The 25498-nt window shown below is 46.9% G+C and overlaps 1 protein-coding gene across 5 annotated transcripts in view; it reads right to left on the bottom strand.

Moving 5' to 3' along the window:
• Positions 1–393: 393 nt before the first annotated feature.
• The window catches only part of WBP1L (WW domain binding protein 1 like), a 57315-nt gene continuing 32210 nt past the window's right edge, over positions 394–25498 (bottom strand). For all 5 annotated transcript variants that reach the window (XM_024734855.1, XM_024734857.1, XM_024734854.1 and 2 more), the window contains 3 exons: positions 14142–14244; positions 5469–5630; positions 394–4058 (listed from right to left, as the gene is read on the bottom strand). In XM_024734855.1, the coding sequence (XP_024590623.1) occupies positions 3322–4058; positions 5469–5630; positions 14142–14244 (1002 nt within the window). In that variant the 3' untranslated portion in view covers positions 394–3321. The remainder of the gene's footprint in view (positions 4059–5468; positions 5631–14141; positions 14245–25498) is intronic.

Here is a 25498-nt window from a genome sequence, read left to right as displayed (position 1 = left end):
CAAGTGCCCATCCACAATTCTATCTTATCAATAAAAGAGATCTCCAGGAGGGCTTGATTCCTTTTAAATGTCATGTCTTAGCTTTGGAGTCTCTGACAAAACTTATTTCTGTTTTGGGGGCTCTGATTTTAACCTGTCTGTGGGACTTTACAAAGTACTCAGAAATATCCTCTTGGCAGAGAGAGGGTTTGGGTGGAAATGCCTCAGGACAGAGAGTGCCCTCGGCAGCCATTACCCAGCTTGCCCTCAGCCCAGGAGCCTGTCCTCAACTTCTCTCAGCCTCCGTGGGAAGAAGGGAAGAGCACTTGCAGTGAGGAATCTCGAGGTGTGACTCCCTGAAGTCTGAGGAGGAGGAAAAAGGAACAAGCGCTGCAAGGAAAAAGAGCAGTCGAGTTTCGGGGATCGATTTTATTTGGGCTTCTCACAGTGGTTAGAGCCACTCCGTCTTCAGAACAATCACAGCACGGGAAATGCGTCACCGAGACTGCCCAGAAAAGTCTGACCAGCTGAATCTTATTGCTTAAAATACACATATTCACAATAACTGACAAAAGGTGATGTGCCTCACACGGGAATGTGTTCGCATTTGCAAATCTTCCGACTGTAGCACCAAACCCTCGACCAACCCCTTTCTTCTCGTTCACCTGGAACACCAGACTCCCTCACATCTCCCCGGCCCCCTCCCGAGTCCTTCAGCTCCCTACTTCCACCTTTCGTCACACAGGGTAGCCTCATGTAGCAGGGGCCAGACTGTGACGCTGGACTCAAGCCCAGCTCCACCCGTTGCGTTTTCTTCTTCTCGTGCCTTTTGGGTTGGATGCTGCAGTGAACCCAGCAGTAAACACGTGGACCAGTTCCCCACTCTGACTGGAGAAGGAATCCTGAGAGGGCCAGAATCCATCCCTTAACAGTTAACTCAAGCAGGGTTCATTTTGGTAAAACTTGATCTCCTTTGAGACACTTCAGTGAGTTGTTTGAGACAAAAACAAAAAACAAAAACCAAAAGGTGGCAGGAAAGGCATCTGAGGGCTGTGGCACACTTCTGCCCACTCTCGCCACACATCGGCCACGTGCTGGACCTCAGCACAGGGAGGTAAGCCCTATGGCACTGTGGTGGCCGCCAAACCCTCCTGGCAATTCTGGGCAGGGCTGACGTCTGGGCCACAGCCAGTCCGAGCTTGACACTGAAGATCCAGTCCAGCTTCTGTCTGAGGTTCCACCCTGGCCTTCTGTCCCGATTGGTTGTGGACACCCCCGGGGGCTGAGGCCGAGGGCCAGGAGCAGCCGAGGGAGGCAGACAGGCTCAGAGCACGTTTCCGTTTACAGGGAGCAGAACACAGGCCTCTGAGTGTCCACGGAGCAATGTGCAAATTGCAGTGATGGGTAGAGTAAAACCTCTACTTGGAGCACAGGATCTCTGGCAAACATGGGGACTGCCGCCGACAGCGCTGCTGAGCACACCCAAGTGCACAGTCAGACATTTGCTCAGTAAACAGTAAATGCGTAAAATAAATTACCTTGAGAGGGCTGCGCCTGCTCCAAACGTGTGGGTAACGTGAGCAGAGTGGCTGCCGTTCAAAGTGTATTCACAGGAAAACAGGGCTGGGGGCTCACACACAACGGACAGACACACACAGGTTATCCAAAAAGTCAATGTATACGGACTGCACTTTGTTCAACACGGATTTTGGTTTCGTGGACTCCAAACTCAGACACTCATTCACCTCACAGCCTTGCGTTTGTCTATTTTGTGTGTGTGTGTGTGTGTATATATATACATATATACACACATACACATATATATGTGTGTATTCATATATATACATATATATATACCTTCCTTTCTTACCATAACATCAATGCCTAGTCTGAATGTCATCATTCAAGAGTGGGGGAAGAACCAAACTCTTCATATGAACAGGGCTGGACAGGGAATGTTAGTTTCAGCAGTTTGCTTTCTCCATTCAGATTATTCCTATCAAAACTCAACTGGTTTTTGAAGCCAAACTACAATAATAAGGATCCTGTGGTCCTTCAGGATGGCTGCCTTCGCCCTCCTACCTGGGCCACTTAGACACTTGACATAGGCTACAAAAATTAGTTACCCCACTCAAGGCGGGGCGGAGCAGGGAAAGGGCACGAAAACCACAGATAACCAAGGCATTTTTTCCAAATGGTCAGTTTGAAAAAACAAACAAATAAACAAAACAACTTACTCAGAATCAAGAGAAAATACTGTGTGAGAGTTAGGCTGTGGGACCGCCCTTTCTCAGGTCCCACAGCCTCCTCATTTGTTCATAGAGAACAGTGAGACGTGGAGGCTGGCAGACGTGTACTTGGGATGCGGGAGGGTACTGATCACCTGTGGGCACAGATCAAAAGGGCAGAGATGCGGAAAGCTGCACCTCTATCCACTGCCACAGCGCAGGGCCTTCTGCTCACCCGCAGAAGTTCCAGAAATGGCCCCCACCCAAGCCTGCACACAAAACATCTCCTTCTGGCTCAACTGCAGCCAGGACTCTTTGAAGGCCAAGTTGGGAAAAAGCCACAAATTTTCCTTTTCCAAAACAGATTTCTTGCCTGCCCACTGGTCAAGTTCTTATTTTCAGCTCACTTCTGTTGTTGTTGTTTTTTTTTAAAGAAAAAAACCAAAGAGAAGGCAGGTATAATCTTCCACACTTGAACCAGTCTGCGGCCAGCCAGGACCTGCTGGGAAGGGGCCCCTCCAGGATGCATCGTGCCACCTCGATCTCGTCACCTGGAATTTGAGAGCACAAGCCCTTTACCAACCCGCCACGCAACCACTGGTCAGCTCTCATCTTCCCACAGGAGGAGCCCAATTCCGGCTCCGGAGACACTGGCAGCGAGGGGCGACAATCCCTGGACCACTGGGGCTTCATCCAGGGCTGAGACCTGCCACCTGTCTCAGACTGAGAAGCAGCAAGGTTCTCATCAACTCACACCAGAACATGAATCCACTCCATCACCAAGAGTCACCTCAGGGCACAGTCTCATCCCCTCCTTGGGGGCTTCTGAAACGCACATCTCTCTGACCCAAGCAGGTAGTGACACGTGACTTGAAAAGAGGTAAAGGGGGACGGGGTGGGGTATGAGAAATGAGTCACAGGACAACTTCTCAGCCCTCCGTGACACTGTATCTATGGGAGGTGAGGCAACCACACCCCAAACTGTACCTGGAGATGCAGGAAAACGCAGGAGCAGAGGGGAAAAAAAAAGGAACACAGTCACTTAATGCTTCTCTCATGGTTCTCCCCTACCCTGGTTGCGTCGCCAAGTTCTCGGGCGCAGGCAGGGCCTGCTCTAGCTTGGGGAGCTGCTGCTCTGGGAGTTTGGGGAGTCCTGCTCGTTGATGGTGTTCAGCAGCAGGCAGGCAGGCAGCCGCGGCAGGTGAGGGTGCCCAGGCTCCCGGGCCTGCTCCTCGGAGGGCTGGCAGAGCCCTTCCTCCTCGTCGCCAGGAGGCCGCACATGGCAGCTGTCGCAGAAGTCCAGGGGCCCGTCCAGAGCATCGTCGATGAGCGCGTTGAACTCTTTGAGGTCGTCATCATGGTGGCCCCGGTTGCACACACACACCTCAATGCCCGAGTCACCTGTGAAGCGGCGACGTCTGCCGGGCGTCTTGTCTTTGCTGTCAGGGAGGGCGCCGCCCTGCTCGGAGCTGTACTCTTTCAGCAGCTCCTCCTTACATTCGGAATCCTTGTCCAGGAAGGCCCCAGGGTCCACCTCCCCCAGGCCAGCCACAGAGCCGCTGGGCTCCATCCCGGGGGCTTTGGTGGCTGCTGGGTCTGCTGGCACATCGGAGGGCTCAGGGTCAGCGATGCTCGGGGGTCGCGTGCTGCTTCTGCTGGGCCCGGACAAGGGGCTGCTCTGAGCCCCCTGGGAGCCCCTGGTGGGGTCGGCGCCCGGGGGGCTGCCGCCTGTAGGGCCACACTGTGCAGGCAGCTGCTGCTGGAGCTGGAAGGCACTGTATGGTGGGGGAGGAGTTGGAGGTCGGTTCACCACTTCCTCATAAGGAGGTAGTAAATAGTTTGGCAAAAACCCTAAAATGGGGAGGTAGGGAGGAGAAATTACTGCACTGGCAATTGTTCTAGGACAGACTGCAGGCTCACACTAAGCATATGTCTCATCCCACCCCCAGCATACCCACCGAGGGACAGCTACAGCTCTCAGGTGCAGGCGGGGCACAGGGCTGTGAACGACTTTGCAGAGAAAGGGGGGCAGATTGGGAGTGACAGATTGTAGCTTCTGGAAATCTGAGAGCCCCTAAAGCTGCTTCACAGGCAAGGACTTCTGCTTGTCTGGCGTTAAGGCAGAGGGTTCAGCAAATGTGGTGAATGGCCAAGAGAGTTCTGTCTGGAAGGGACCTGTTTTCCACATGCACGCATGTCTCATGTTTCTAGCTCAGACTGTGTCCTCCATCTGCATCCCATAGGCCTCAGGGTCAGGGACGCTAAGTTAAGCCTTTCCAGATATGTATCATGAAGAGAGCCTTTTTCTGGGAGGCTGGAAAACTGTGTTGCCTCTCACCCTAGTGCGGCAGGAGGTGGTCCGGAAATACACACCAAACCTCATCCTGATTCGCATCAAGAGCGGGTGGCTTACCAGTAAAGGGTGAGGGGCCTGTCATCAAGGCTTGTTAAGAACATGCCAGGGGAGTTATCTTTTGCTTTGAGGCACAGATGACCTAATTATAACAGTAATTGCTAGCATTTATTGAGCACTTACTATATGCCAGGCACTGTGCTAAGCACTTAACTCTTCTAGGTGTGGAATTCCAAATTTATGACTACTTTAGTCTGTAGAACACACAGAAGAATGGCTTTGGACAGGCTGTACTTCTGGGCCTCCACCGACCACTCGAGAGATCAGTGTAAGGAACCCCAGGGAGGGGCTTCCCTGGCGGTCCAGTGGTTAGGACTTGGCGTTCTCACTGACAAGGGCCCGGGTTCAATCCCTGATCAGGGAACTAAGATCCCACAGCATGGCAAAAAAAAAAAAGGAACCCCAGGGAAGTCAGGTGAGTGTGCCCTTCAGTGGGTCACTGAGTTTCTTGGTTCTCAGGAAGTCCCAATGCTACCCCCCACCGCTGCCCCTTTTGTAGCAGCCTCTGCTAAGGCATATCACATGGCAGGAAGCAAAATGGGGGGATTTCAGGCCACTGACCTCTAAATCTCAATGCATTCACATCATACACCATACAACCACCTGCCTAAAAAAATCTGCCTAAACTAAAGGAGCAGAGATGTAGTCAGAACCCAGCTGGTGTGGACTGGAGCGGCCCAGTGGCTGCCAGGGGCTGCATCCACAGCACTGGCTCCTTGGCGCTAAAGGTGTGCACCCCCTTGTTCCCACACTTGTGAGACCCTGCTCTGTGCGGGACAAGGAGGCCAACCCCCTGTGCCCACAGTCTATGTGTCCTGGGCCCCGAGGGTGGGGTTTGGTGTACGTACTGAAATAAAATGGCAGCGCTGAGTAATTGTGGGCTTCCCGGTAGGCGATCAGGTTGATTTCATGTTGCCGCTGTTGGGCCTGAAGGCGGTGCTTGGCTCGGCGGTGGTGGCACACGCAGCAGCAACTCAGGATAATGATGATGGTCCACACGAGCCAGAACCCTGGGGGCAGGGAGGCGAGACAGAGAGGAGTGGGCACACCATGAATGCCAGCTGGAGGGGCTGCTCTCAGCACAAGGAGGCCCATGGACACAGCACCTGGTCGAAGCTGGCACTGTTGGCCCTTGCCTGGTGAAGTTACATTTAGAACCTGTGATCAATTTTCATGTTTGTACCAGAGTGAAAGACACGTGGGGTGGAAGAGGGCAGAAATGTAAGAATGGTGAACGAAAAAGAGGTCACCCACTCCGGGGCGCCTCCAGGGCTCCTGGGGGAAGGGAAGAATGCCAAGACATCTGTGCAGCACTGCTGGTCCTCCCATATTTTAGGTTTGGGGGGCATTAAGTATGCTTACCTTTTAGGACAACGTGCCCTTCCTATCTTAAGAGATCTCTGAGAAAATGCTTCAGCCTCTCTTGGTGCCCACCTCCCCACTCCAGCCCTGCTCAGGCCCACAAGGACAGCTCCCAGGCTCCCCACCAAGAGGGAAGAGCCCCTCAGAATCCCCACATCTCAGCAGATGAGTGGTTGCCGGGGGCCTCGGAGGGGCTACCTGATAAAATTTTTTTCTCTACCATGTCGCCTCCGTCATACAAGAGTCACTGAAGTTAGAGGTGGAAAAATTCTAATTTCCTCAGGCCCATTTCTTCCCTGGAGAGTGTAAACAACTTCCTCTGCTCTTGCCATAATCCGGTACAATTCCATCTCCCACCATCACAAACAATCCACTCCCACCTCGCTTTGGCCTGCAGCTGCACTAGACTCGGGACCATCAGCGGCCTCCCCTTCTTCCTCCGGGCTCCAGAGAGGGGTAAAGGAGCAGGGGAGAAGCCTACCGCCCTCTTCCCCAGGCAGATTGTTTCTTCTCATTTCCCACTGTGTTCTCTTGGATCATACTCAGAGAACCCTGGCAAACTGCAGTATAAGACCCCCTCTCCAATCTTCACATGTATACAGAAAAGGCTTCTAATTTTTTTTTTTAGTGAATGAGCAATTTTGCTTTAAAAAATATATATAGAGTAAAAAAGACTGGAAGGAAAAAATAGTGACATTTTAAGTCGTGGGATTATGAGAAGAAATTTTAGTTTTCTTCTCCCAATTATTTTTCTTCTTTCAAATCATAAAACTGGAAACAAAGTAAGTTAAAACTTAAAAATATCTGTGACTAATTTTATTTTTGCTGGCTTTAAAAAAATTAACATATTTCTGAATAGGTTTTAAAATTCCTCTGGGAATGTCTTCATACGATGAAATGATATGAATCATTAAAAAATTATTCACAGAATACTATATTTGACATATAAAGATATTTCTAATATTAAATGAAAATAAAAGATTATGAAACAGCATAAAATATGACCCCAATTTTTGCTTAAGAAAAAAGTATATATAAATGTCCAGAGGGATGATCAGAAAGTTAGTCATGAGGTTATTCCTGGACAATAGAACAGATTTTCTGGTACCAGCTCTTGTTCTTTGCTTATTGCCGATAAGATGAACATGTACTTCTTTGAAATAAAAAAGAATATTTTTTCTCAATAAAAAAATAATCTGGGGCTTCCCTGGTGGCACAGTGGTTGAGAGTCCGCCTGCCAATGCAGGGGACACGGGTTCGTGCCCCGGTCCGGGAAGATCCCACATGCCGCGGAGCGGCTGGGCCCGTGAGCCATGGCCGCTGAGCCTGCGCATCCGGAGCCTGTGCTCCACAACGGGAGAGGCCACAACAGTGAGAGGCCCGCGTACCGCAAAAAAAAAAAAAAATCTGAGGAATAATTTTAAGGTGAGTTTTTATTAAATGAGAATAGATTATATTATTTTTCATTTGTTCTCTATTCCTGAAGAACTTCAAGTTTTTCCCATTACAAACGTTATGTATATTTTTTATTGTCTGCTTTGTAATTATAAATTTGTGTTTAGAATGTGTTAAGTATTTCTACATCTCTTGTCAGAATGAGTTAATTTCATTTAAAAAAAAAAAAAAAAGCCTTCCCTCTCCCAGCAAACAAATTTGTAAATGAATAAACCCCTGATTTTTTTTCCTGTTTGTACCAGAACACAACATTCTGAAAGATCCCACTGACATTTAGGGTGTGGCCTCTAGCAACACCCAGTGTGTTTCCTTTTGTCCTCCAGGGGTGTCCGGGCTGAATCTCCCCACAGAGCCACCCCTATGGGGTAAGGCAGGATAGCAGTACAGCCTTCCAGCCCTGGCAGGCTGGCAACACCACTGTGTAACACCTTTGCGTTTTCAGCACGTGTCGGTGTTAAACTGAACCTTCTGCTGAGGTCTAGCAACAGGACAGCAGGTGGAGGACAATGGGCAGAGAATCTCTTCCCCATTTCCCATCAGCAGACAGAAAAACCCCATTCCTAACCAGAGTTCATAAATGTAAGTTGAAGTCAGAAGTCTCCCTTGTGGTCCTTCCCGGAGTCGCTGCTGACATTTGCTTAACTTAACTTGCACTTCTCTCCTTCCAATGCTCACCAACTGGAGACTGGACACTGTAAGAGGAGCCCTCAGGGAACGGTTTTGAGGCCAGAAAGGAGCTCTGGGAGTGAACTGGCTTCCCACTGCGGTCCTGTAAAGTCTCCTCCAGCCCCTAAGATCTGTTCAGCTCCCAGCCTCCCGGGGTGGGGTCACACCCAAAGGAAGCGGCACAAATAAGCACAATGCATTCTGCTGAAGAGCCTGGCTCCAAGTGTATTTTAGAGTCAAGTCAAAAGATTCTCGGCTAACCACTTTTTTATACTACCCAGCATCATCTCACAATCCTTTATACTTTGGTGTTACTTTATAATTTTCAAAGTACATTCTCCCATGAGATAATCAGCACCAAACTCTACAATTTTTTACCTCCCAAGTCATTTTTTCAATTGTTTCTTACCTAAAGGTAAATTAACTTTTAACCTTAATGCTGCAATATATATGATATAAGGCAAAACTTCTCAGCTATATTATGACGGCCTTTAAAAAAAAATAAAGTTATTTATTTATTTATTTTTTGCTGCATTGGGTCTTCGTTGCTGCGTGTGGGCTTTCTTTTTAGTTGCAGCAAGCAGGGGCTACTCTTCCCTGCGGGTGCGCAGGCTTCTCATTGTGTGGGGCACAGTCTCTAGGTGTGCAGGCTTCAGTAGCTGTGGCACACGGGCTCAGTAGTTGTGGCTCGTGGGCTCTAGAGCGCAGGCTCAGTAGCTGTGGCGCTTGGGCTTAGCTGCTCTGCAGCATGTGGGATCTTCCCAGACCAGGGCTCGAACCCGTGTTCCCTGCATTGGCAGGTGGATTCTCAACCACTGCACCACTAGGGAAGCCCTATAATAGGCTTTTAATAAGAAAAATCTCAGGCACTGGTTTTTATGTTGGCCAAATATTTCTGGTTCTCCCCCATCCTGGCATGTGGGTAGGCTTGAACTTCCTGGTGCCCTTATGATTGTGACACTTTGGGGCAGATTCTAACTAATAAATTGAGATTGGAAGTGACAGGCGTCACTTAGAGGCCAGAACATTTCTTGCTGATGTGAGACCCTCTGTTAGTCTCCCTTCTGCCATGGCAAGCCGTAACATTCCAGATAGTGACTTCAGGGTCAGTCTGGCCCCAGGGGATAAAGAAGTAGGAACAAAGTTCTCATCCAACCTGTGATGGACATATAGTGTGAGTAATAAACCTGTTGTTTTAGGGCCACTAGGAGTTTGGACTTGTTTATTACTGAGCATAACCTCTCGCCTATCCTGACTGATGCAGTATCTTTGTAGGTTTTTCTGGGGGAAAGGATTTAAAATGTTCATCAGATTCTTAAGAGAATCCTTATTCCAGAAAAAGCCTGAGTTCTATTGAACTAGAAATATAATAGAAAAATAGGTCTTTTTTTTTTTTTTTTTTTTTTAAGGAAAAATGAGGCAGGGTAGAAAGAGGCTGGGGGAAGAAATGAGACAAGAGGAAGGCATGCCCTTGGCAGAGTTACCCCAGTTATATTGAACAGCACCAGAAAACTCACATGTTTACTGAAATTCCATCAGCTGCTTCTGTTCATGTGGTATCATGGGCAGAAAAACTCTCCCTACCACGTACCACTTACATGACGTGATATAAAATCTCGAACTGAGTTTTGCATTTCTAATATAGTATCACAAAGTGATAGTGTGGATCAACACTAGGAGAAAACTAACTTGGGAGCAGAAGGGGCCTAGTGGGGTAATGAGGCATTAGCACAGGTCCAGAAAAGGCCCCTAAGGACTGGTCCAACTTGATGGAGTTCATGTGGGAAGACAGAAGGCATTCTTGGTTTGACCCTCACAAAATGGATGCTATTGGCAGCTATTCTAGTCAAAGCTGTGTCCCATCAGCTTTAAAAGGGGGACCGTCCAGACTAGTACCTATGGAGCTGTACAAACTTTTGATCTTTTCACTAGATTTCACAAACAAGGAGGAAAGTTTTAAAAAGGAAAACCTACTGAAAGAACCAAACAGAGAAAGACAGAAGCATGCCCTCCTCCCCAAACACACACCTACCCACAGATTATATTCCTCACTGACCTTTGAAAGCTGTGACCTCATGGTGGGACGCGTTTGTCATGCTAAGCAAAGTGGAAAACATGTTTTTAAAAACAATCACTGAGTCACGTGCCCCAGAGCTCACTATAAACTTGGGAAAACACCACTCCCCAACTGGCAGGAAATTCCTCATTAGGAAGCCAAAGTATACTGTCAACTAGCTCTCCTTCTACCCCACAGGATGGTGGGTGACCTCCCTGGCCCCTGATAGCTCTTAGCAGGAGCTCCTGATACTGCCGCTGTGGAAAAAGGACTGAATTTGGGAAATGAAGACTTTAGAGGACTTGCAACTTCATCGGAAAGACTGGACAAGTTTCATTTCCTAGCTTTGTGACCTTGATCATTTTGTCTTTACTTCCCTCATCTGTAAAATGGAGAGAATAATGGTTTCTACCTACTTGGTCATTGTGAGGATTACCGAGTTAGTATCTGTATGCAGAGTACTCAAGCGTGCACATTCGAGACCTTTCACGACCTGGGCCCACCACCCTTCCAGCCTGGCACTGAAGAGTTCAGGAAGGGGGTAGCTTTGTGTGAGGCACACTGACCCCACTACTCAGCTGCGACCAACTGACTGGCTACTTAACGCCCCTGGTCCTGAGAAACGGGATATGTGTACCTGGCAGGGCTGTATTTGGGGCAGGCTGAGCTGACGTGTGTGAAGAACTTAATGAGTGCCAGGCACACAGCAGAGTTCTATGCACGTCAGCACCCTCATCTCCCCTGGTCGAGCCCCACAGCCCAGCCCCATGGCCACAAGGGAAAGGTTAATGAGATGCATGCTCTCTTCTTTCCCATGAGGCCTTGACCTATGGTGTTTGGTATTCTTCACCCTGGGAAGTCATTCTACCCTTCTCCATGTGCTTAAAACCCATCCACCCTTTAAGGCCTACCTCAAATGCCACCTCCTCCATGCAGCCTGCCTGAATCCTGTCCAGCTAAAGCAAACTCTCCTGGCACATACACCGCAGTCCTTGCACGTACACTCCACTCTCTACTTTGCATTACTAGTGAGGCACGTTGTCTTATCTCCTCTCTCTGCTCAGACTCCCTTCTTGATGGCAAGGATTCTGTCTCCCCACACTCTCTAACACAGAAGAGGCCACAGCATCCAGTAGGAACTTGTTAGAATTGCAAATTCTCAGGTCCACCTCAGACCTATTGAATCAAAAACTCTGGGACTGGGGCCCAGAAATCCATGCTTTAATAAGCCCTCCAGGAAATGCAGATGCTTGCCAAAGTCTGAAACCACTGGAGTAAGAGTTTGCTGAATAGATGACTGAATGATGACTGAAAGTACAAGTGCCATGAAAATGCATGGGATGATAATAATAACAATGGCCAGGTTCTTATAGCCTCAGCCACGGCAGTGGTAAACAGGACCCTCACTTCCGCACTGATGCAGACCCAGGAATGACCCCTGGCTTAACGTTACAAGAGACTGTCTTAAAAGACACGGGAGTAAGGGCGCTGGCTGAAGCTTAAGGTCTGTGTGTGCTTGTGTGTCTGTGTAAAGTAGGCTCTGTGTGTGTATGTGTGTGTGTGAGACAGTCCTCAGCACACAGGAAAATTCAGCTAAGTAGTGGTATGAGGGTTGGCAGAAATGGCATTTGTTTTTCCGTGAGGCCTTCCCTGTGGGCAACTATGGTTAAAGAGGTACTTTGACAAAAACCCTGCCAAGGATTTCCTGGCTGAGATTTTTTTTCCTTCCAAAGCAAAGAGACAAAAAGAATAATGCAAAGCCCATTACTTTCACATTTCAGGCAAAGTTCAGAGGCAATTAGAGGGAACAGGGTTCAAAGCGCAAAAAGCACAGTTCTGATGAGAACTGAAAGGGCTCATTCCTACGCTCAACCTCCCTCCTCTACACATCAGGCCAAGGCCAGGCCCCTAAGAAGGAGGAAAACCAAAGAATTCCGAGAGGGGCAGAACACTCACTGGGCATCTTCTGACCAAAAAGCCATTTCTGGGCACAGACAAGAGGAAGTTTGGCTTTTACAGTCTCCGTCCCCCTAGAGCTTGGAAAGCATGGGCCAACTTGTACAGGGGTGAGTCTTTCCTCCCCGTCCAGACTCTGGTCTCCATCTGACCTTCTCCTTTCCCCGGCTGACCACAACTGGAGAGGTGATGAGCCACTGTGTAGCTCTTCCCCTGGCTTTCTTCAGGCCCTCGGGACGAAGTGCCTGGTTCCCAGACTGCCTGCCACCCTGCCACCTGGGTCTCCCTGTCCCAGCCGCCCCACCCCCAGCCCTGGCTTTGGTGACCCAATTCTGGTGGCTACTGAGTCTGCTCTGCCAACAGCCCAGGCGGCTCTGTCAATCTGAGATGGGGGCCATCAGCAACTCCATTCTTTCCGCAACTGATGCCGCCTGGGCCAGGCCCCAGAAAAACAAGCTGCAGCTCTATGGCTTTTTGGCAGCCCAGCTTCAACTTTTGTTTTAACAAGGGGTGGGAGGGAGAATTTGAGCCCTGCGGTTATCTGCATTTTGAAACATTTAAACACAGACTGTCCACCTGCCTGGCACTTTGTGTTTCTCTAGTGAGTCCCTCAGCCCCACCCCTTCTAAAATAGCACCAACAACTCCAGGCCTGCCTTTGCTGCTGCTTATATAATGCTTGCAGGACTGGTGGGGACATCTTGAACCCTATTCTCTCTTTGGGGAGGAGTCTGCCCTTAACCACCCCTGAGCCCGTCCTCAAAAGGAAAGGACAAGAGTGAGGAGAGGTCCTGTTTGTAGGACCCACTCCCACTGGCTACAAGATCCATTTGCATTTAGAGGGAGAGGCTTCCCAGCCAATAGTCTAATTTCCTTTGCATTTCAAACAATAGCCCTTCTAGCTGCTTTCTGACCATATCACTGATGTGGGGGGAATGGGGAGATCAGAAAGGAGAAGGGGAAAAAGGGAAGAGATGGTGGTGATGGTAAGGGCATGGATGACCAGCAAGCACAAAGTTTGTTTCCAAATGGAGGGAGTGATGGGGGCTTAGAATTCTCTGGGGAAACAGTTAGCATTTCCTCTAGCAACAGACAGTTATGAGAACCACTGCATGGTGGTCACCTGGCAACTCTGCCCTTAGGACCCTCCCATCCTCCCCTTCTTTGTCCAGCATCCTACAGTGTCTCGTCTGAGTTCCAAGAAGATTAGAGTACAAAGGGCTCTAGTGACCTCTCCAAGCCTGGGTCACTCCCTGAAGACCACAGCAATGTCACCACCCTTGTGCAACTCTGGAAGGTGCAAGCACTCCTGGCTGCCACCAAGCAGTGGCAAGACGAGGATTGTCTCCACATGGCACTGAGCTGACAGTAACAGGTTAGGTAGACTGGAGAAGCCTCTAGACACTTCAGTTTGTGATCTGGGGAAGGAAGAAAAGGGGCTGAACCTATAGACTCCTTCTCTCGAGGAGGGCTCTGTCGGCAAGGACCTAGGAAAAGATTATCCCTTTGAGAGGGACCCTCAGAAACAGAGGCAGCTCCTTGATGATCTCTGGGGAATTCTGGAAACCCTGGTGCTTCTTACAAGAAAATGGCATTACAGCCATCCACAGAGAGCAGGCCAGCATTCACAGCAGCTTGGCTGCTGCAAACCTCTCTTTGCAAAGATGACGAGCCTGGGCACCTGGGCTGGCCCATGAGAGAATGTAAGTTGTTGTCACTGCTCGGCACACCCAGGAGAGGGCGTCAAAGAGAACCCCATTCAGGAAATTCTGCAGCAGACCTGCTAACCACGGCTTCTTAAGAAGGCTCAGGACCATGGTATCCGGTCTTTAGCGCATGGTGTCCGAAGAGCACCAGAGCTCTCCTCCTCTGCAGAGAGATCGCTTCTAGAACGTGGAAGCAGATTCTGCTCACCAACACTGCCACCAAGAGAATAAGAAAAGGGCTGACCAGCCTATGGTTTCCCAATGAGCAGAGGCAGTAACCGAGACCCTGGGATGCCAAGACATCCCCAGGCAAGGACTTACACCAGAGTTCATAGTAGTAGTTGCAGCACTGAGACTGTCCACAGCAGTGTCCTGTGTCACAGATGTAGCTTTGATTGTTGGTACCCACGCAGGTTTCCTTATCCTAAAAGAAATTAAAAAAACACTGTAGCATATTAAATTATAGCTTTTAAACACTACTTTTCTTCTCATCCTCCTCTTACTGATGGCCTGCCCACCTTCCACCAAAACGGTTTGTACAAATGTTTATTGAAAGAAAAGAAAGAGAGAGAGAGAGAAAGGAAGGGAGGGAGGGAGAGAGAGAGAGAGAGAAAGAAAGAACCACACAACAACAGCAGATTTAAGAAAAATAATATGGTTTATTAAAGGGGGAAGAGGATTCAGTACACAAAGCCAACTGGTAAAGAGCAGAGTTCTCCTCCTTGCTTTCTTTATATCTACGCAGAAACACTCCACGTTCTGGTCCTAAACTCAGCCAGTAAGAAGGTGGTGATTCTCCTGTAATAGGCTGTATATTTTAAATAAATCCGGTTTCTCTGTGAAAGTTCCCAGAATAATGAAGGCAGCACGTATTCTAGGATTGGCATCTGGTCAGTCAGTCCATCTTCCCTTCAAAACACATATCTTCAAGGTTAATTACAGTGTGATTCAAAAGAAGGCTAAAAATCTTGCTACTAAAATTCTTTCAATCTTAAGAAAAGGGGTGACTTGCTCAGGTGACCTAGTCCAATTTTAATTTGCTAGATCCTTTTTTGCTTACCAAATGATCTCTTAATAATCTTGACTGGATCTAGGATTCACACTGTCCCTTGTCAGGGACAGCTACAGAAAGGGCACCGCTGAGTAACCATCTAGCATTTTGCCAAATTCTATTCACAGCACTGGTGGATGGGGATGGAGGTGGAAAGGTTTTTTTATATTTCGTAGTTAAGATATGAAATACCCCACCGGCTGACCTAAACTTCAGCCTCAAATGTCCTCTGGGTCACAACGCATATGATGAGACCTAGAAGATCTGGCTTTCAACATTTCTTTGTTCTAAAGAAGTAACACATGCAGTGACTGGACACGGTCTTTGTGCCAAGCACCGGGCTGGGTACGAGGGATACAACGATGAATAAGAAGTTGTCCCTAACCTCAAGAGGCACAGAGCTAAGAAGGGAAAAAACCCTGCTCAGCAAAGAAACTAAAACCACAGTATTATATGTGCTGCTACTCAGGCTGACCCTGCCCGCAGTGTACATCCGGGCGGACGTCTGCCAGTGGAAACTCAAGTCACAGGGTCGGTTCCTGTTCTCTGGGTCTTGCTTTATACTACGCTGTCTGTTTGGCCAAGGGTACAAACAAAGCACTCCAGTGACTGTCTACAGGGCTAGAGGCTGGGCACCTGAAGCCACGAGGACAAAAGAAAGGGCATGGCTACAACCCAGATCCCTGGCTCAGTGTGTATTTCCACCACATCCTCAGGTGTTTCCTGGTCTTTAAGAGTCTTACACCCTGGTATAAAGGGGTTTAGGAAGAAGGAAACATGGGAAAGGCATTTGTCGACTCTGACAATGAGGGTTTCACAATAGTATTGCAAACAGAGTTCTTCCTATCTTTGCCTTCCTGTGTCCGCCATAAGTAAAATGGCACACCTAGCAGGTGGCTGTCCAGTGGGATGTCTCCTCTGAGGCCTGATGCACGTGGAGAAGGCAGATCTGTGTTCGTTGCTTTTGCTAGAACACACCCTCTCCCTCTTGACTTCAGAGCAAAACACTGCTTTCCTAAGGACATCAAAAAGTTTCTCCCAAGTTTACCAGGCCCTGAAATGCCATTCTTCTGGCCTGGCTCACAAGAGCACAGTCCAAACTGTCCACATAGTTTCTAAAAGAGGCCGCGCTGCCTACACTCTGACACATGAAAGAATCCAGGGACACTTCTGCCTCAAGAAAATTCACCAGATGAGGTCCAGGCTCGGAACACAGGGCAGCCAACTGGTCCTCTGTGAGGCATGAAATGGAACGTGTCTGAAATCTAAACAAGTGGCATCCTCATGACCTACTGGTGTCAGCTTTTCTCTTGGCTCTCCCATCCCCCGAGGCAGGAAGCCCAGTGTAAACAGAACCCCACTCTTTTTCCCTGCTCTGCCTCCACTTTCCCAGGGACAGCAGACTGTGGCAGCATCACTTAACTCAGTTCCTCAAAATACTTTTTTTTTTTTTTCCTGTACGCGGGCCTCTCACTGCTGGGGCCTCTCCCGTTGCGGAGCACAGGCTTCGGACGCACAGGCTCTGCTGCCACGGTTCACGGGCCCAGCCACTCCGCAGCATGTAGGATCTTCCCAGACCGGGGCACGAACCCATGCCCCCTGCATCGGCAGGCGGACTCTCAACCACTGCGCCACCAGGGAAGCCCCTCAAATACTTTTTACCCAGTGTATCTCATCCTTTGCTTTCCTCCCCGCAAGTAGAGTCCCCAAGTTGCCTGAGATGATCTTGGTTATGGGAACTGTCATTTTCTGCTGCAGAAGGAAGGAAAGCAGGTAGGCAGGTAAAGAAGACAAGATGTGGGTTCATGGACCTTTAGCAAGGAAGACATGAAGGATTAAGAAGGTAGCGAGATGTGAGTGTCATGAGCTCCTCCAGAGAAAGAGACCTTCTGGTATGAAAGGAAAATCCAGAAGCCTTGTGTTTGGCCCTAGCTCTGCCATTACAGAGGAATGGCACTCTGGACAAGTTATTCAATGGCCCTAGAGCTGGTTAAGATGCTCACTCATGTCTCCTTAAACCCAAAGGGTTTATTAGCCTACCCACCTCCCATTCCCTTTGACAGCAGCCTCGAGCCAATGCCAGAGCTCCTGTAATCTATGCCTCCTCTCAGTCAGAGCAAAGAACAGAGGTGTGCAAGTGCTGCTTGGTGCTCTTCCACCCTTCCCTGTATGAGGAAGTCACCCAGAGGACTTTCAAGGATCTCCAGGCAGCTCAAGATACAAATGGTAAAGATTCAGTCAGATCTGGGTTCAAAGCCCAGTTCTCACACTATGCTTACTACAGTGTAACTTGGGTAAATGACTTAACTTCTCTGAGCGCTCAGTATCAACATTATTCTATGAGCCATTATTGTTGGGCATGAAAGGCCATTCAATAAACAGCACTCTGCATTCACTTAGAACTATTTCTCAGAAGAGTAAAGTTTACTGGCAATGTGGGCTGCTTCAGACACATGAAGAATAGAAAAAGGAACTAGAGAGAATGCAATGGCAAGTTCAAACATGAAAAATTCTCAGCACTCTTTATGAGCACCCTTTGCTTTTCTTCCAAGCATCTCCAAGCACTACACACATATTATGTTGTTCAGGCCAAGTCCTGAAGAGTGGGAAGTTAATATCCCGCCCCACCCCCCTTCTCAAGAGTGAACGAGAGTTATATCGTGCACTCCCTATGGGCAGGAGCTCTGTCTCCTTAATCCCCCTCCCCAACTCCAAGAATGAGCACAGTGCTTGGCACACAAAGGTTTGCTGAATGAAGCAATGGCTATGCAGCCTCTGTGAAGGCAGAATGAGCTGGGGTGAATAATACGGCTAGTGTATACTGAGTACCTGCTATGTGCCAGGCACTGTTCTAAATGCCTTACAAGTCTTCCTTCATCTAAACTTGAAAGCACCACTATGAAGAGGGTAGTATAAGAGAATTGAGGTCAACAGAGGCTAAGTCACTTGCTGGAGGCCACACAGCTAGGAAGCAGTTCAATCTAATTCATCTGACTCCAGAGCCTGAGCTTTTAACTATTAAGCTACAGCCTCCTTGGTTTAAGTTATACTTCTTCACTTGCTTTTTACACTTCAGATGCTTAAATAAATCCACTTAAAAGCCCCAAACCAAACAAAATCAACATTTCGTCTTTGAGGGAAAAGATAAGGGCCCTGCCCTTGTGGAGCTCTTTGACTTTGGGAACATCTTCTGCTTGGCAGTGAGGAGGGGCAACATGCTTGGGCTTCCTCTCTTCTTTGTTTGAAAGGTCATTATTTTCACATACTGATTTTCTGAAAAGCAGAATGGTGTTTGTCCCATTGGGGAACACAGGGCCTTCACTCCTTCCTTCAACATTTACTGAGTACCTACCCTGCACCAGCACTGAACTAGTGGTGGGGAACACAATGGAAACATAAAAGGCCAAAGCAGTCACGCTCTTCACCCTCATGGAGCTTAAAGTCTAATGAAAGATGATAAAGTAATCATACAGATAAAACTGTAGGAAGGAAAAGTACGTGATTTGGTGAAAGCTTACAATAATTAAGAACTAGGAACTAGTCAAGGAGGTCCAGAGAGCTGTGAGGAGGGTAAGCTTGAACTGAGATTGCCAGGATGGTTAGAAAGTTAGTAACTAGGGAAGAGGGATGGGAAGAACATTCCAGGAAAAGGAAATGGTACAAGAAAAGCCCTTTAGCTAGGAAATGGCTGAACAAACAGGTAAGGAAGTTAGGTAAGCAGGGACAAGATGAGATTTGCATTTTAAAGATACTTTTTTTCCCAGGCAATGTTTTCATTTGCACAAACTCCTGGCCCAAATATGCTAGAAACGTAGACCTGTCACAAAGAAACTCTGGGTGAATAACATATGCTCTTACGCTGAGGTCTTTCACCTCAGAATGACTGTGATGATGACCATAAAGATCCTCATTTGTTAAACGTGTGCCTTCAGCTCTGGTGCCGCGGTGACCAGCTTCAAGAAACGGGGCACATATGGTCACCAAACAAAAAGCACAGGTGTGAAGAAGCAGGAAGCAAGACCAACACTGCCCTGGAAAGAACATTATTTACAATGGAAGAGGATGAATAGTATGCCTTTTGCACATATGCAAAAAGTTACCTCATCTCTTTGGCAGCAGCATAAACTATGGGACTAACATCATTTTCCTTAAGAGTTTCAACGTCTTAGAGTTGCTATTCTTACTGAGCCACTGTAAAGGTCAATTTGATCAGTGTAAGAACTTTCAAAGTGCCAGCATAAAAAGACACTGAGCAGTAATGGTTCCCCGGGCATGGTTTTAATTTGCCAATTTATGGGGCTGGAAAACCCTGCTAGCAACTGGCAACAGCACCTTCATGCCCTTAGGAAAGCGGTGAAGTTTTAAAGTTTAAAAGTGAAAAATAGGAAAATTGAAATCCTTCATAGGATGTTAAAGTACAGATGCTAAATCTCTTGGCTGCTGGATATGAATGAATTTGGAGCACCATCTCTGGCCTTCTCTACAGGGGAAAGGAATGGAAACATCCATTTCTACAAATCAAATAACAAATATGTATTGATACCCTTTCCCCACTTGCCAGGCACTGTGTTGGATGCTACAGCTACCACATTGAGCAAGAGATTCTAGAGGAAAAGATCCTGCTTCTAGCAATGTAGCTGGGTAGGTAACTTTAAAAATATGATAATATTCTTTTGGGACTCCCCTGGCGGTCCAGTGGTTAAGACTTCACCTTCTAATGCAGGGGGTGTGGATTCGATCCCTGGTCGGGGAGCTAAGATCCCACATGCCTCACGGCCAAAAAACCAAAACGTAAAACAGAAGCAATATTATAACAAATTCAATAAAGAATTTATATATATATATATTCTTTTAATTATACAGCTGAGCTTGCAATAAAGCAAGGAAGAGCCCTCGGACCAAAAATGTTGGGGGTGGGGAACTAGAAACTACAGTGTTAAATGAGATCTGGCCTTCCCAGCTGCCGTGGAAAGAAGGGCTGTTTGTTTTCTTGGGTCCACCTAAAACAGGGAATTGGAACTGAGTCCCAATATCAGGTGAAGACCCTTCAAAGAGACAGAGCAGACTAGAAAAAAATTAGCCCTTTGGCACACAGTGACCAATAAGAAAGGTCTGAATTGAGAGGGAAAAAGTATCTCTTCTAATAATCTGTAACCATCGGCTTTTCCGCAAGCTAATTTGAGATCTGAATTGTGCTACTACATAGTCTGAGAATCCCCAAGCCAAAATTTTAACACAAAAAGTAATCCCAGGACTTGCCTGGTGGTGCAGTGGTTCAGAATCCGCCTGCCAGTGCAGGGGACGTGGGTTCAATCCCTGGTCCGGGAAGATTCCCACATGCCACAGAGCACCCAATCTGGTGCGCCGCAACTACTGAGCTTGCACTCTAGAGCCCATGAGCCACAACTACTGAGCCCTCATGCCACAACTACTGAAGGTCGTGTGCCTAGAGCCTGTGTTCCGCAACAACAGAAGCCACTGCAATGAGAAGCAAGCTCACCACAACAGAGTAGCTGAGTAGCCCCCACTCGCCACAACTAGAGAAAGGCCATGAGCAGCAATGAAGACCCAATGTAGTCAGAAAAAAAAAAAAAAAAAAAATAGTCGTCCCAGAATGGGACATCTGGTAGAAGAAACGTAAAACTCTAAAGAGACCTACCCTCAATCAGGGCAAGAAAGATGCCCACAGATAAAGCTCTGTTGAAGATGAGCTCACACAAAATATAAAAACTTATGTAAAAATAATCCATCACAAACAAGATGTGGGAAATTCAACAAATAGGTGGATAAGACGCTCCAAAAAAACTTAATAGAATGATCAGATAAACTGTAATATATATACATGTTTCAAATGATTAAAGCCAAAAAGAAAAACATGAGAAAAGAACACACTAAAAAAGAGACAGTGACCAAATGGATTTCAGGAAAAAACAAAACTTGTAGAAAAAATAGTTATTAAAATTAAAAAGTCAACAGGTGGATTACACAGAGATTAGACCGTGTTAAAGAGAGAATTAGTGAACTGGAAAGCAGATCTGAGAAAATCACCCAGCAACCAGCTTCTACCAATTAAGAGAAAACATAGAAATGGAAAATGAGAAATAAGAAGCTCAAGAAGGAAAGAGGAAAATGGAGGAGAGTCAATATTTAAAGAGATAACTGAAAAATTTCCAGAACTGATTAAAGATAGGGAATTTTCAGACAATAATAAACTCACACCTGGGCACATTGTTTGAAATTGGAGAACAACAAAGACAAAAAGATCTTAAATACATTCCAGTGGGCGAAGACTGAGAATTAACAAGTGAAATTAGAATTTAACATAGTAATAAGCTTCACAAGGATAATAAAACAGTATAATAGGACAAAGGGTTTTACATGGGGCAGTCAGGAAAGGCCTCCCTGAGAGGGTGATGTCTGAGTTGTGCCCTGAATGATGAGAAGGAGACAGCAGACCTGTAGGAACAGTGTTCCAGGCAGAGGGAATGTCAAGTGTATGCAAAGACACCAATGCAGGAATGAACCTGGTGTGCTCTAGGAAAAGAAAGAAGGCTAGTGTGGCTGAGTACAGTGAATCTAAGAAAGAATAATGTGAAAGGAAGAACTGAGAATTCAGAAAGAGGCCATACCTCATAGGCCTTGTACAACAGGCAAGCAACTTTAACTCAGAATCAGCTATTTTTGTTCTATCCTAGACAGCATCTTTAAATTCTGAAAATGCAACACTTTCAGGTCCAGATCCTTAGAAAATGATCTGTAGGTGGTCATAAAATACACTCTTAAAAGTTTTGTGGATTTACCTCTATTTTTACAATAAGAAAGTTAAAGTCACTTTCCCCCTACTAACGGTTTTAAGGTTGTTTGAAGAGCTCCAGGAAGTAAGTATAATTGTTCAAGGGTACACATTTTTTGGGGGTGCACTGGGTGGTATGCGAGATCTTAGTTCCCCAACCAGGGATCGAACCCATACCCCCTGCAGTGGAAGCACGGAGTCTTGATCACTGGACTGCCATGGAAGTCCCAAGGGTACACATCTTGAAATGTGGGAGGCCATTACAGAAGAGTTGGGGATGAAGGAAAGTAAACTGAGGCAGAGGGATGATTCCACAGGAGTCCTGACCCATTGTTTCCTAGGTGTTATTCTAATCTCCCTTTCTTTGATGGTAGGGATTGTCACATTCTACTTTTGCATCCCTCCCAGTATATACTACACATGACAAATACTCCTTTAAGCTTTACTAGCTAAAGGAGCCCAGTTTCTTCCTTTCTGATAAAGGGCAAGCCCCTGCTAAGAAGTGAACCAAGATTCTGCTTTGTATGCAACCAGATACTAGGAAAGAATTTTTATGCTGTTTTGTTGCATTCAATAATTTCCCGAAAGGACATATAGCCTCGGCATGTTCCCCTAACCAAGCCAATAAATCCAGTCTGGTAAGATTCAGGCTCACCCCTCAGATCTGATAGTGTACTTTACCCCTTAAGGGCTCTAGGCTCCAGCTCCCTGGGCTCAGGAGCACCCAGTCTCCCATCCTCCAGCTGCAAAGTACTTTAAAGGGTAAAGCCAAAACCTGGAACTAGTGACACACTTGAGAAAAGCCTAGAACCAATGAGGGGAGCTGCTGCTTCAAGATTTGGCTGCAGTGTGTGCTGCTGAAGGGGAGTCCCTGGGACCCCTGCTATAGGAGGGACTTGGTCCCTTTACTTCAACCTGTGAGGGTCCCCTGGAATAATTCTCTCTGGGGACTCCAGAAGACTGACACTCTCTAAGAATCCGAGGAAGAGTAACACAGTGAATCAGAACAAATCAGGGCATCTCACAAATGAGTGAATTCGCCCTCAAGTGGCAATAAACACATTTACAACAAAGGCAACAAAACAGAGATGCATTTCCCAAAGTATGGTCCATAGGCCCCAAATCACCTGGGGTATTTGTTAAGAGTGTAGATTGAGGGCTTCCCTGGTGGCGCAGTGGTTGAGAGTCCGCCTGCCGATGCAGGTAACACGGGTTAGTGCCCCGGTCTGGGAAGATCCCACGTGCCGCGGAGCGGCTGGGCCTGTGAGCCATGGCCGCTGAGCCTACGCGTCCGGAGCCTGTGCTCCGCAACAGGAAAGGCCACAACAGTGAGAGGCCCGCGTACCGCAAAAAAAAAAAAAAAAAAAGAATGTAGATTGAGAACCTCTGGGGGCAGAGACTGAAGAATTGCAATTTAATACATATTCCCCTGGTTATGCTCACATATATTCAAATTTGACAACCACTGCCCTAGATTTATAAGAAACATACAATATAGGGAGGATGGGAGGGAGATGCAAAAGGGAGGAGATATGGGGATATACGTATATGTATAGTTGATTCACTTTGTTATAAAGCAGAAACTAACATACCATTGTAAAGCAATTATACTCCAATAAAGATGTTAAAAAAAAATACAATATACACAGTTCTTGCCCTCCAGAAGTGGAATAGTCTTATATTCTATTTATATAATCTTGAACACATCCAATAGTTACCTTCAAGAATTGCCACTTAGAATCAAGGCACATAAAATTATTTATACTCTCTCTGCCTCATTCCATAAAAAAATACAAATAACAGATCATAAACTTAAATTTTTAAAAATGTGACATGTTAGTTATGTACGCTCCTATCCATACCAGTACTGCTACAGCCAAAGCTGCACTGCAACTGGATCCTCATTAAATAGGCCCCAAACAGAGCAGCCAGCAAAGAAATTAAAACCCATTTCCTGTGTTGTTATTAGGAACCTGAGTAACAAACTCAGAAAAAGCCACTTGATCGTGATAGGAAAATCCCAGAGCAAAGATCGGAAGTTGCAACATAGCCCATGGTTTTATTAAAGGCTACTTGTCGACGTCCCAGTGCATGCAGGCCTGCGGGACCTGGCCGGCTGCAGCAGCTCAGGACATTGGGTTAACCTGCCACTCTTTCACCCCTGGACACTTACAAGGAAAAACAGTTCTACCTTGAGGTACCGCGGCAATCCCTCATCCCTGACTTCTGCCACAGAATAAATGCACTGAGAAGTATGGCATCTTCAGCAAGGGATGGTGCAGGGAGCCAAGGGATAAAATAGCAGTAGCATGCAACAGAGTAGGTGGCACTCGAGCAGAGCAGGATAGCAATTCTGCTATTTTGTGTCCACAGTTGGTCATGAGGGCAAGTCCCTCCCTTCACGTTAGCTTTATCACTGCTCCTCCCGCTTGAGAGCAGGGATTGCAAACTGCTGGCCCGTGGACCACAGTGGGCCCACTAATGAGTTCTATGCCCACGCGGTACCTTTTTAAAATTTTTTTTACAACTTTTTTAAAAAAATGGAATTAACTGTCAACATCGTAAGATGAGAAGGATTCATAGAGAAATTCAGATTTCCAGCTTCTGAAAATCCAGGGCCCACATTCCCTCGGGGCCCTATTAGGCAGGGCCACAGACGTGTATGTGCTCTGGCTCCACCGCAGCCTCCCTGAATTCCCTCCTGGCCAGTAACCCCATCTGCTTGACTCAGGTGTGTCACTGCCTGGCCCCTGTGGACATCTGATTAGCTCCTCCTGCTCTCAAGTTCAGTAATACTCCGTTCATCCCCTCACCCTGAGGTTAAGGCCTACTGCAGAGGGCCAAATATAAATGGCAGACATCTGAACTCTCTACACTGAGGCTCCAGCAACATCCTACACACACCATACAAAATAGGCACCTAGACAAGAAGGAGGGCCCCTCTTCACTGGATGAGGAGAATACCTCTAGCGAATCAGGAAAACCTACGGCCACAACACTCAGGAAATGCGACAGAGAACCAAGTTCTGCCCAGTGCCTGTGTTTATCGAGCATTTAGCTAGGCATTTTTACCCATGTTATGTATTCCTCTCTTTTTACAGGAAACCAGGAAACTGAGGTTCAGAGTGATTACCCAGCTAGAACATCTTTTCTGGATCTAAAGCCCGAATTTTAGTGGAAAGAACAGGATGCTTAGGGGTTATCCTAACTTTCATGATAGATGCTGACAGGCACAAAAATGACAGATAAGATACGGACTTTGCCTTTGAGGAACTCTGTAATTACTAAACTGTTAGGTTAAAAAAAAAGTTTATGTCTCAGTTCTTGTTGCAGAAAACCTTCCTGAAATATTCAGGTTCCTTCTGTGCCGTCATTAATAAGTATAGTCTAATCAACAGAATTCATTCTTTTTTTTTTAACAATTTATAATGTGGCAAAGCCTCATGGTCATAATTTGGAGCAATGATGGTATATACACAACACACACATATATCTAATCAGTTTATATAATACACATTTATATAGGACTCTCAAGCTTTTCAAACTTCAACAGCCAGCCTCACATTTGAGCCTGCCAGCCAGCACCCTACAAGAGATCAGAAGTGCTATCACCCTCATCTTATGGATAAGAAACTGACACGGAAAAGAAACTGAAACAGCCTAAGGCTGCAGATTGACAGAATCAGGACTGTCAAAACCCTGGTCTTCTGACTTTTGGTTCAGTATTCTATGACTGGGTTCCAGCTCATCAAAGTCTTTGTTATATCCTGAAAATGGCTCTTGATCAAATAAAATAATCACTTCTTTGCCTAGAAAGAGGTACAGTTTTCAAAA

Source organism: Neophocaena asiaeorientalis, unplaced genomic scaffold (assembly GCF_003031525.2).
Source record: "Neophocaena asiaeorientalis asiaeorientalis breed wild unplaced genomic scaffold, Neophocaena_asiaeorientalis_V1.1 scaffold240, whole genome shotgun sequence".
NCBI lineage: Eukaryota > Metazoa > Chordata > Mammalia > Artiodactyla > Phocoenidae > Neophocaena > Neophocaena asiaeorientalis.
Note: the sequence above shows the minus strand (reverse complement) of the source record. Positions and strands in the feature narration are given on the sequence as shown.